We start from the raw sequence: 12,528 nt of genomic DNA, 5'->3' as shown, positions 1-12,528 counted from the left end.
TCAATCCCAGAACCACAGCAAAGGGCCTTGTGAAGATGCTGGAGGAAACCGGTACAAAAATATCTATATCCACGGTAAAACGAGTCCTATATCGACATAACCTGAAAGGCCGATCAGCAAGGAAGAAGCCAATGCTCCAAAACCGCCATTAAAAAAAAACAAGACTATGGTTTGCAACTGCACATGGGGACAAAGATCGTATTTTTTTGGAGAAATGTCCTCTGGTCTGATGAAACAAAAATAGAACTGTTTGGCCAAAATGACCATCATTATGTTTGGAGGAAAAAGGGGGAGGCTTGCAAGCCGAAGAACACCATATCAACCGTGAAGAACGGGGATGGCAGCATCATGTTGTGGGGGCTTTGCTGCAGGAGGGACTGGTGCACTTCACAAAATAGATGGCTTCATGAGGAAGGAAAATGATGTGGATATATTGAAGCAACATCTCAAGACATCAGTCAGGAAGTTAAAGCTTGGTCGCAAATGGGTCTTCCAAATGGACAATGACCCCAAGCACACTTCCAAAGTTGTGGTTAAATGGCTTAACCTCTCTTGGGTAGGGGGCAGTATTTTCACGTCCGGATGAAAAGCGTGCCCAGAGTAAACTGCCTGGTACTCAGGCCCAGAAGCTAGGATATGCATATTATTATTATATTTGGGTAGAAAACACTCAAACTGTTTGAATGATGTCTGTGAGTATAACAGAACTCATATGGCAGGCAAAAACCTGAGAAAAATCCAACCATGAAGTGGGTTTGTAGTTTTTCAAGTGATTGCCTATCCAGTATAGAGTGTCTGTGGGGTCATATTGCACTTCCTAAGGCTTCCACTAGATGTCAACAGTCTTTAGAACCTTGTTTCATGCTTCTACTGTGAATGGGGAGAGAATAAGAGCTCTAGGAGTCAGGTGTCCCAAAATAAGGCATGAGCTCAGTCACGCGTGCGGCCGAGAGAGCGAGCTGAGTTCCTTTTCATTTATGAAGACAATGGAATTGTCCGGTTGGAATATTATTGCAGATTTATGATAAAAACATCCTAAAGATTGATTCTATACATCGTTTGACATGTTTCTACAAACTGTAATGCAACTTTTTTGACTTTCGTCTGGACCCAGTTCATGCGCTTATTGCATTTGGAATAGTGAACAAAAAGGAGGTATTTGGACATAAATATGGACTTTAACAAAACAAACATTTATTGTGTAACTGGGATTTCTGGGAGTGCATTCCGATGAAGATCATCAAAGGTAAGTGAATATTTATAATGCTATTTGTGACTTCTGTTGACTCCAAAATGGCGGGTATCTGTATGGCTTGTTTTGATGTCTGAGTGCTGTACTCAGATTATTGCAAAGTTTGCTTTCGCCGTAAAGCTTTTTTGAAATCTGACACAGCGGTTGCATTAAGGAGAAGTGTATCTATAATTCTGTGCATAACACTTGTATCTTTTATCAAAGTTTATGATGAGTATTTCTGTAAATTGATGTGCTCATTCACCGGTAGTTTTGGAGGCAAAACATTTCTGAACATTACACGCCAATGTAAAATGGGGTTTTGGGATATAAATATGAACTTTATCGAGCAAAACATACATGTATTGTGTAACATGAAGTCCTATGAGTGCCATCTGATCATCAAAGGTTAGTGATTCATTTTAGCTGTATTTCTGGTTTTTGTGACGCCTCTCCTTGCTTGGAAAATGGCTGTGTGGTTTTTCTTGTCTAGGTGCTGTCCTAACATAATCTAATGCTATGCTTTCGCCGTAAAGCCTTTTTGAAATCGGACACTGTGGTTGGATTAACGAGAAAATTGTCTTTAAAATGGTGTATAATACTTATATGTGTGAGAAATTTGAATTATGAGATTCTTGTTGTTTTGAATTTGGCGCTCTGCTATTTCACTGGCTGTTGGCGAGGTGGAACGCTACCGTCCCACATACCCCAGAGAGGTTTTAAGGACAACAAAGTCAAGGTATTGGAGTGGCCATCACAAAGCCCTGACCTCAATCCTATAGAAAATTTGTGGGCAGAACTGAAAAAGCGTGTGCGAGCAAGGAGGCCTACAAACCTGACTCACTTACACCAGCTCTGTAAGGAGGAATAGGCCAACATTCACCCAACTTATTGTGGGAAGCTTGTGGAAGGCTACCCGAAACGTTTGACCCAAGTTAAACAATTTAAGGGCAATGCTACCAAATACTAATTGAGTGTATGTAAACTTCTGACCCACTGGGAATGTGATGAAAGAAATAAAAGCTGAAATAAATCATTATCTTTACTATTATTCTGACATTTCACATTCTTAAAATAAAGTGGTGATCCTAATTGAACTAAGACAGGGTTTCTTTACTAGGATTAATTGTCAGAAATTGTGAAACACTGAGTTTAAATGTATTTGGCTAAGGTGTATGTAAACTTCCGACTTCAACTGTATGCACGCACACAGACACATACACGAATGCATGCACACACTCACACACACTGCCTACCCTTCTCTCTGAGCCAAACCTACATCCCTTAATCCCGTTTGTCAGAACAAGGTATTTCCAATGTGGATTACGGTGGTGTTTTATGAATATTTCCACCTCCCTCTCTGCCCCAATCTACCGCTGATATAATTGAGGGAGGTATTAGTACCATTTAATCTCTAATCTCTATTTTGTATGAGATTTGTTTCATTTGATGAATTGAGGCACTGCTTTTTAACGGTTGGAATGAGGAATAGGGTTATAGATTTGAACATGTGAATTCCCATAATTTGACAAACTAAAACAGTTACCTGACAGGTCCTCTTTACCTTTGGTCTTAATTTGATAATTATATGGATTTAAATAGATGTGTAAGGGTTCAAGGTCAGAGTCTAATAAAATAGCATGTCGGTCTGGGAGTGTTTTCTTTTAACCTTCTCATTCTCTGTAGGTAATTCTCTTCTCATTCTCAGGAGCTTTCATGAACAACACTTGACTTGTTCAGTGGTTGGGGAACAAGTCTTGACTTGTTCAGTGGTTGGGGAAGGGAGGGAGATATAAAGGTCAGCCTAATAAAACACTCTGTCGAGAGTTCATCAAAAACACCTCTGGTACCAAGCCTCAGTTGTAAACTTGATCTGTCCTGCTCTCATTCCCCCTTCTAAAAGGTCTGATTGTTTTCCTTTTATCGATCCCTCCATCCAGTCTCCTGAAGACTGAAGAAATAAAATATCTAGACAGAAGGAAACATTTTACATTTAGAAGCAATCTAAGCTATTCTTCATTTGGTGTTCACCTTACAATGTGTTCTTCTGTCTTCAACAGGAAATTAATCCTGCAGCGACAGGAAATGTGAATTATTATGTGGATTATAATTAATAAGACTTCACATTTCCTGTTGCTCCAGGATTCTTTTGCTGCTGTAGCAAACTGTCTCAAATTAAGATCCAAAATCTATATACCTGTGCTGTGTACCGTGTGCCGTGTGTACACAGAAGTTTATTCAGCAGCAGCGTAAGGTCTAGCAAAGCTACACATGGTAGACAGAAGTCATCTTTAAAGGAGAACACTTAGATTGCTTCTAAATTGGATAATTAATTGATATTTTTTGTTGGGGGCAAATCAATTCTGACATTTTTAAAAGTGTAAATTACAAACTTTAGAATACTTTTTAAACCTAAAATACACTATAAGTTTGCATTTCCTGCTGCGCAGGACCATTCTCAGCAACAAAATTGTGATCAAATTAAGATCCTACATCTGTAGTGAGCGTCCCAAATGGGAACCTTTCCCTTACATAGTGCACTACTATTGACCAGGGCCCATAGGGAATAGGGTACCATTTGAGACGCAACCATAGAGCGAGCCTCTAAGAATAACTAATGCCCTTTTCTCTGTGATAAGCTTGGCTGTCATGGTAACCTCCATTAAATACATGCATAATTAATAGCAGCTGCTCTCCTATCAGGAGACTAATAACAACAACAAGAAGACAAGGCTGACGAGGAAGAGAGTGAGACGCCATCATAACACAAACATCTGCCATTCACCTGTAACCAGGTGAGACGCCATCATAACACAAACATCTGCCATTCAGCTGTAACCAGGTGAGACGCCATCATAACACAAACATCTGCCATTCAGCTGTAACCAGGTGAGACGCCATCATAACACAAACATCTGCCATTCAGCTGTAACCAGGTGAGACGCCATCATAACACAAACATCTGCCATTCACCTGTAACCAGGTGAGACGCCATCATAACACAAACATCTGCCATTCACCTGTAACCAGGTGAGACGCCATCATAACACAAACATCTGCCATTCACCTGTAACCAGGTGAGACGCCATCATAACACAAACATCTGCCATTCACCTGTAACCAGGTGAGACGCCATCATAACACAAACATCTGCCATTCACCTGTAACCAGGTGAGACGCCATCATAACACAAACATCTGCCATTCACCTGTAACCAGGTGACACGCCATCATAACACAAACATCTGCCATTCACCTGTAACCAGGTGAGACGCCATCATAACACAAATATCTGCTATTCAGCTGTAACCAGGTCAAATCATCAGTAAATCTGTGAATCCGGTTACTTATAATGGCTTTCTGAAAGACTGCAGTGCAGTTAAAAAGTTAATGTTATAGTTGAAATGATTCTCTTAAGGATCCACCCCTTTTTTTCCAATTTTCGTCTAAAATGACATACCCAAATATAACTTCCTGAAGCAAGGATATGCATATTCTTGGTAGCATTTGAAAGGAAACACTTTTAAGTTTGTGGAAATGTGAATGGAATGTAGGAGAATATAACACAAAAGATCTGGTAAAAGATAATACAAAGAAAAAAAACAACCGTTCTTATGGTTTTTTTTGTACTGTCATCTTTGAAATGCAAGAAAAAGGCCATAATGTATTATTCCAGCCCAGATGCAATTCAGATTTTGGACACTAGATGGCAGCAGTGTATGTGCAAAGTTTTAGACTGCTCCAATGAACCATTGCATTTCTGTTCAACATTTTGTATCAAGACTACCCAAATGTGCCTAATTTGTTTATTAATAACTTTTCATGTTCACTCTCCTCAAACAATAGCATGGTATTCTTTCACTGTAATAGCTACTGTGAATTGGACAGTGCCGTTAGATTAACAAGAATATAAGCTTTCTGACAATATCAGATATGTCTATGTCCTGGGAAATGTTCTTGTTACTTTCAACCCCATGCTAATCACATTAGCCTACAGTACGTTAGCTCAACCGTCCCGTGGAAGGGACACCGATCCCGAAGAAGTTTTAAATGAATGAAAGAAGAACAATATGGTGCAGAAATAAACTATTTTGAAGACAATAACTCTTATTCTTTTTATTAAAGATATCTATCAGGCACTATTACTCATCATTATGCAGCAGACGTTTTAATGGATTGGCTTTTTAAAAAACATTCTCTTTCCAACACAAAATATGTTTGTTTAGTACAACTGTTACAGCTCCTATTCTAAGAGGACTGAGAAACATGACCTCCCCTAGAGCTGTCTCTTACTGCAATCACATGTTCAGCATATGGCTTTATGTATGAAATATCATTCATCTTTTAGCAAAGGACAACAATGTCTTAGCTACTTCTTTTGTAGAAAATACACAAGTAAAAACTTCTGTACGTCCGATTAATGCAATTGAGAGAGCAAACCTTTTCTTGGAGCAAGGTAGGTAGGTCTAACGATTTTTAGTCAGATCAGCTTTCTTTTTTTTATCCAATCGATGGAAAACACTAACTGGAGGTACTAACTGTTCAAACCAATCGGAGAGCTTACGGTAACACATACAGACGACAAACTATTCAAAACGGTGCAAAAGTCTGCTACTGTGGTAAGAAAACCATTCAATTTGCATCGTAAAAAAACTAAAACCACTAACTGACAGAAGGTAAGACAGAAGACAGACTGCAGAGGAAGTTGCTACAGTCAAGGCATCTGCACATCTATCCAACCACAGACAAACTACCTATCCCAAGTTTTGTCCCGAACCCAGACCAACTGTCCGTGGCCCATTCTACATATTGAATCGGGACAAAATAGGTTCAAACATGTCCTGCGGCAACCAACTGAAAACGAACAACAGACATATTCCATCCATGGCGGTTGGGTTGGCTGTAGTTGGACAGATGCCTTAAAGAAGCCTTGTTAGAAACAGGTTTAGTAAAAGGCAGGTGGTACAGAGAGGAGAGAGGGGGAACCGGATCAAAACAAACCGCAATATGCCTTTAAAAGTAATATACGCATTGTTGCGATTTGTTTAAATCCTGGCCCGGGGTGTTCAAGAACAGTAACAGTGAGATAGGCATTTAAACACTTCCTAATACCACCCAGAGAAGAAGACAGTACATCATGCTGAGGGTGATCAGACCAAGGTCTGCTTCTGGCTCTGTAGTCCCAGGGATTAGAAGGACTCTCCCAGAATTCCTTTCACCACATTCTCTCTAAACAAAGCATTGACATTTTGTGTAACTGGTGTTGAAGATTCTTCTCAGGTGGTCCTGGCCGGGACGCCCTCACAATCCCTCCTTTCATACGACCAGGGGTTTGTAATGAAGAGTCTAGTTAAAGAGCGTTCAAAGGTCACAGACATTTCCTGTTTGTAAGTCAGTGAACTCTGAACTTTGAGACCGAGCTCAGCTAGTGAAGTAAACGCAAACAACATTACAATCAGCACAGAGACACAGAGGCTCAACACGTAACACAGACCTGTCCAAAACATGACCAGTGACAGAAAGCGGCATTGTCCTTTTTGGATTTTTTCTTCTTCATAGACATAACCAACACATTGTAATACACATAGCATTAGAAAAGGCCCCCACCAGCTGAGAGTTGAACTGACAAAATGGCTCTTACACAAGTAGGCAAACACACCAAGACAAGACAGACAAGCATTTCTGGTGCATGAGCCTCGAGTCCAGTCAAGTCCAGCGGAATGAGAGTGTTCAGAACAGTCATAATTGGAAGTGCAAACATTCCACGCTTTTATGAGGTCCTCATCACACAACAGCCACCACTGAGACCACAGTCATCATCCATCCATCCATCCATCCATCTAGTGTTCCTGTTCCCGGTCTCTGCGTCGGACAGGGACAGCGAACATCGGCAGGGTCCGGAAGGAGGCGGTGTTGGTGTTGGGCGGCGTCTTGCCCTGCTCTGAGTTGCCTGCCGGCTCGTACGAGCACTTCCTCTTTTGGATGGCCTCGGCGCGCACGGCCAGGCTGCGGGCGCACACGGTGAGAAGGACGATGAGGGTGCCCACCAGCAGGCTCACCATGGGCCACAGGACGCAGTGGAGGAGGACGCTGGCATCGTGGGAGCGCCGCCACAGTACGTCGTCAGGCCTGCAGGGGGAGATAGAGGGCAAGGGGGTAAAAGAGTAAGAATTTAGGGGGGCATGAGGCAACAAGAAAGTGGTGAGTGTTTACAGAATGCAAAGCAATGTCTGTCTATCAGGAACTTCAGTGTTGACAGAAAATAGACTAAATGCAGCACAAATGTCACCTATCAACATTAGATGTGAAGGTTTGTCGATGATCTAGGAGAAGTGCATTCTGGATGCCATCCAGTGACAAAGTACATCCCGTTTCACTTCATTGCAGAGAAGTCAGGATCCACAAGAAGGTTTCTATCCACAGGAGTGATTTAGCACCGACTCTTTGAAGGAGGGTGAGGGGTGGAGGAGGGAAGAGACATCAGGAGCACATGGCAAACAGCTACAGTTGGCAGCAATGCAAGATGGGATGGAGAAAGGCAGAAACATGGAGGGAGGAGGGAGGATGATGGCATCACTATGATGGGTTGATAGAAAAACATTAGCACAAAGACAGATATAAAATAAAAGACAAGGGCAGGGTTGAAGGGGAATGAGCAGACAGACAGACAGACAGACAGACAGACAGACACTAAAAGACAAGGGTTGAAGGGGAATGAGCAGACAGACAGATAGATACTAAAAGCCAAGGGCAGGGTTGAAGGGAGATGAGCAGACAGACAGATAGATACTAAAAGACAAGGGCAGGGTTGAAGGGAGATGAGCAGACAGACAGATAGATACTAAAAGACAAGGGCAGGGTTGAAGGGAGATGAGCAGACAGACAGATAGATACTAAAAGACAAGGGCAGGGTTGAAGGGAGATGAGCAGACAGACAGATAGATACTAAAAGACAAGGGCAGGGTTGAAGGGAGATGAGCAGACAGACAGATAGATACTAAAAGACAAGGGCAGGGTTGAAGGGAGATGAGCAGACAGACAGATAGATACTAAAAGACAAGGGCAGGGTTGAAGACGGATGAGCAGATAGACAGATAGATACTAAAAGACAAGGGCAGGGTTGAAGGGAGATGAGCAGACAGACAGATAGATACTAAAAGACAAGGGCAGGTTTGAAGACGGATGAGCAGATAGACAGATAGATACTAAAAGACAAGGGCAGGGTTGAAGGGAGATGAGCAGACAGACAGACAGATAGATACTAAAAGACAAGGGCAGGGTTGAAGGGATTTGGAGGCCAGGAGGGGGAATTGAGGGCACAGCTTTGAACAAACTGAAACACTGGATGTAGCCAGAGAACAGGGGACGATACAGAACAGATTAAGAGAAACACTACATCATGTGTGAAGGAATAGTAACATTATCCCCTCATTTACATTTTAGGGGAAGACCTAGTCAGTTGTCCAACTGAATGTATTCAACTGAAATGTGTCTTCCGCATTTAACGGTCCCGTGTGGCTCAGTTGGTAGAGCATGGTGTTTGCAACGCCAGGGTTGTGGGTTCGATTCCCACGGGGGACCAGTACGGAGAAAAAAATGTATGAAACGTATGCATTCACTACTGTAAGTCGCTCTGGATAAGAGCGTCTGCTAAATGACTAAAATGTAAATGTAACCCAACCCCTCTGAACGTGCTGCCTTTATCCACAGCACTGGGGGAACAGCGGCTTAACTGCCTTGCTCAGGGGTAGAACGACACATTTTTACCTTGTCAGCTCAGGGATTTGATCCAGCAACCTTTACGGTTACTGGTCCAACGCTCTAACGCTCTAACCACTAGGCCACCTGCTTAGTAATTTAACAAATGCTCTTATCCAGAGTAACTTACAAAAGCAATTAGGGTTAAGTGCCTTGCTCAAGGGCACATCGACATACTTTTCACCTAGTCGGCTTGAGGATTTGAACCAGCAACCTTTCGGTCACTGGCCCACCGCTCTTCACCCCTAGGTGAGGAGGAGAGGAGGAGAGGGAGGAGGAGGTGAGGAGGGGGAATGAGGGGAAAACTTTAAACAAGCTGGAAAGGGAATGCTAGAGAACAGATGAGGAGTAGAACAGAGAGAAAAATATTAACGCCACAACACGATGAGTCATAAGGGGAATGAGGGGAGCTGATGATACCTCTGAATGAGGGGAGCTGATGATACCTCTGAATGAGGGGAGCTGATGATACCTCTGAATGAGGGGAGTTGATGATACCTCTGAATGAGGGGAGTTGATGATACCTCTGAATGAGGGGAGTTGATGATACCTCTGAATGAGGGGATGTTGATGATACCTCTGAATGAGGGGAGCTGATGATACCTCTGAATGAGGGGAGCTGATGATACCTCTGAATGAGGGGAGCTGATGATACCTCTGAATGAGGGGAGCTGATGATACCTCTGAATGAGGGGAGTTGATGATACCTCTGAATGAGGGGAGTTGATGATACCTCTGAATGAGGGGAGTTGATGATACCTCTGAATGAGGGGATGTTGATGATACCTCTGAATGAGGGGAGCTGATGATACCTCTGAATGAGGGGAGCTGATGATACCTCTGAATGAGGGGATGTTGATGATACCTCTGAATGAGGGGAGTTGATGATACCTCTGAATGAGGGGAGTTGACGATACCTCTGAATGAGGGGAGTTGATGATACCTCTGAATGAGGGGAGTTGATGATACCTCTGAATGAGGGGAGTTGATGATACCTCTGAATGAGGGGAGTTGATGATACCTCTGAATGAGAGGAGCTGATGATACCTCTGAATGAGGGGAGTTGATGATACCTCTGAATGAGGGGAGTTGATAAAGTGTGAAAAAGTAATAATTATCCCAAATAGCAAAAGATCACAAAGCAGGTGCTGGATATCAAATGTTCAATAAAAAGGTGTGGAGTCTCTTTTCCCCTTTCAATAACATTATCCCCTCGCCATGTTGTTTCTTTATTGCATTAAAACTTTACTTACGAATAGCTTGCATGCAAACTAAGAATTGGAACGGGTATTGAGTTAAAATATGTACATATTTTAGATGATATATAAATAAAATGGTCTGTATCAGGCTGTTTTGGGGTAAGCAGTGGTCTGGAGGGGCCCATTTAGGCCAACACTGCAGCAGCCATACAGCCGTACACAGCACTTTACAGTAGCACACAGTAGTGCAGTGTAGACTGCAGCAGCAGACACAGCTCAGTGTCAGCCAACTGAACACTGGACTAGAGGAATGTAGGACACAGTTCAAAGGCCTCTGAACACTATCCGTGTACCATTTCACTTATAAACATACATTACACTTTGTATTTATTTCAGTCAATCTAAGAGTTTACTGGTGATGAAAAAAAAACACTGGCATTTTGCTACAAGAGAAATCTGCAATACAATGAACTGCCCAGATGAACAAAAGGATGAAGCCCAACTCAAGAGGCGGAGGGCTCCCGAGTGGCACAGCGGTCTAAGGCACTGCATCTTAGTGCAAGAGGCGTCACTACAGACCCTGGTTCCATTTCAGGCTGTATCATAACTGGCCGTGATTGCGAGTCCCATAGGGCGGTGCACAATTTGCCCAGCGTCGTTTGGATTAGGCCGTCATTGTAAATAAGAAGTTGTTCTTAACTGACTTGCCGAGTTAAATAAATAAAGAGTGTCCTGGATACAGGCCCCAGGTGTACCAGGAGTCCAGAAGGAGACCCACATGGTGTACAACAGTATGTGTTGATTCCTTTAGTCACACTTGCTCCACAAGATCCAATGGGCCTCCAAAATAGCCCCTGAAGGGATGATTGGCAATGGATAAGTGTTGATAAGTGGTGTTCTCAGACTCCTGCCTACAGTACATGAACATGTCATATCCTGCCCCACAGGAAATGGATCCACTGCAGGTGACAGACTCTCCCATCACCACACAGCTGATGACCATGTGCATCTTGTGACTTCACTGCCTGTCTGCTGCTTTCTTTGCCATATTTGGTTGTCGAATGTAAGTTATGTTAAGAGTTAAGAGTTACTGCAGGAAAAAATTTCACATGAAAATAGCTATCATTAGTTGAAAAAGAACAGAGAGGGTTTTTGAAAGGCGGCCACATAACATTTTTACACCTTGCCATCTGGTTCTCACTGCTTCACCCTAAAATAGACTGCAAACTGAGCCTGTCCTGACAAACAATCCATCTTCCAGTTTAACCCGGACAGCTCTCAAATCTCTAGAATCTCTTTTCAGGAAAAAGTGTTTGTGTTATACTTGAGCAAACACGTATTTGGTTTAGTGACAGCTCTGAAGGTGCTGCTCTATAATCAGGGAGCATGTGACCATGTATTGTGGGTTGACAAAGTACTGTAGACACTTTTTTGTGGTGGTTGAGAGAGCACCGGGATTCAGGTTATCTCAGTTTGAATTGAATTTCACTTCCTGAATTGACAAATCCTCATATATTAAACTCGGTATGAAACATGTCTTGAGAGAGGGTTATTGTAATCAGAATGAGAGCACGGTGGGTAGGCTCTGTCACCTCTCAGAAGATGGAATTCTAACATTGTTGTATTCTGCTTTATTAAATTGTCTTTGATGTATGCTCTCATCAGTGGGAGTGGTAGGGGAGGGGCCCACCTTTCAAAAGACAGAATACTTCTATTGTTGTATTAGGGAAGGAAGTGAGCAGGAAGGACGTGAGCAGGAAGGACGTGAGCAGGAAGGAAGTGAACATGATTGTTGATGTATTGTCTCATTCTTCTCAGTATGAGTGACATGGGGGTGGAGAGGGGGGGTCTCTCACCTCTCAAACAAGAGAATTCTGACATGGTAGGGGAGGAGCTAATGGTAGAGGGGCTAGTGGTAGGGTTTACGGTTAAGGGAGGGGCTAGTGGTAGGGTTTAGGGTTAGGGGAAGGGCTAGTGGTAGGGTTTAGGGTTAGGGGTCTAATAGTAGGGTTTAGGGTTACGGGAGGGCCTAGTGGTAGGGTTTAGGGTTAAGGGAGGGGCTAGTGGTAGGGTTTAGGGTTAGGGGTCTAATAGTAGGGTTTAGGGTTAAGGGAAGGGCTAGTGGTAGGGTTTAGGGTTAGGGGAAGGGCTAGTGGTAGGGTTTAGGGTTAGGGGAGGGTCTAATAGTAGGGTTTAGGGTTAGGGGAGGGGCTAATGGTAGGGTTTAGGGTTAGGGGAGGGGCTAGTGGTAGGGTTTAGGGTTAGGGGAGGGGCTAGTGGTAGGGTTTAGGGTTAGGGGAGGGGCTAGTGGTAGGGTTTAGGGTTAGGGGAGGGGCTAGTG

General features: G+C 43.1%; 1 protein-coding gene across 1 annotated transcript in view; it reads right to left on the bottom strand.

Annotated features, from left to right (window-relative positions):
- Positions 1-5,376: 5,376 nt before the first annotated feature.
- LOC106576474 (calcium-activated potassium channel subunit beta-4) overlaps positions 5,377-12,528 on the bottom strand; it is a 58,952-nt gene continuing 51,800 nt past the window's right edge. The window contains exon 3 of the mRNA XM_082977995.1: positions 5,377-7,359. Coding sequence (XP_082834121.1) covers positions 7,071-7,359 — 289 coding nt within the window. The 3' untranslated portion in view covers positions 5,377-7,070. The remainder of the gene's footprint in view (positions 7,360-12,528) is intronic.

The sequence above is a fragment of the Salmo salar genome, chromosome 07 (assembly GCF_965601325.2).
Source record: "Salmo salar chromosome 07, fSalSal1, whole genome shotgun sequence".
NCBI lineage: Eukaryota > Metazoa > Chordata > Actinopteri > Salmoniformes > Salmonidae > Salmo > Salmo salar.
This window is presented reverse-complemented; position numbering and strand designations above follow the sequence as displayed.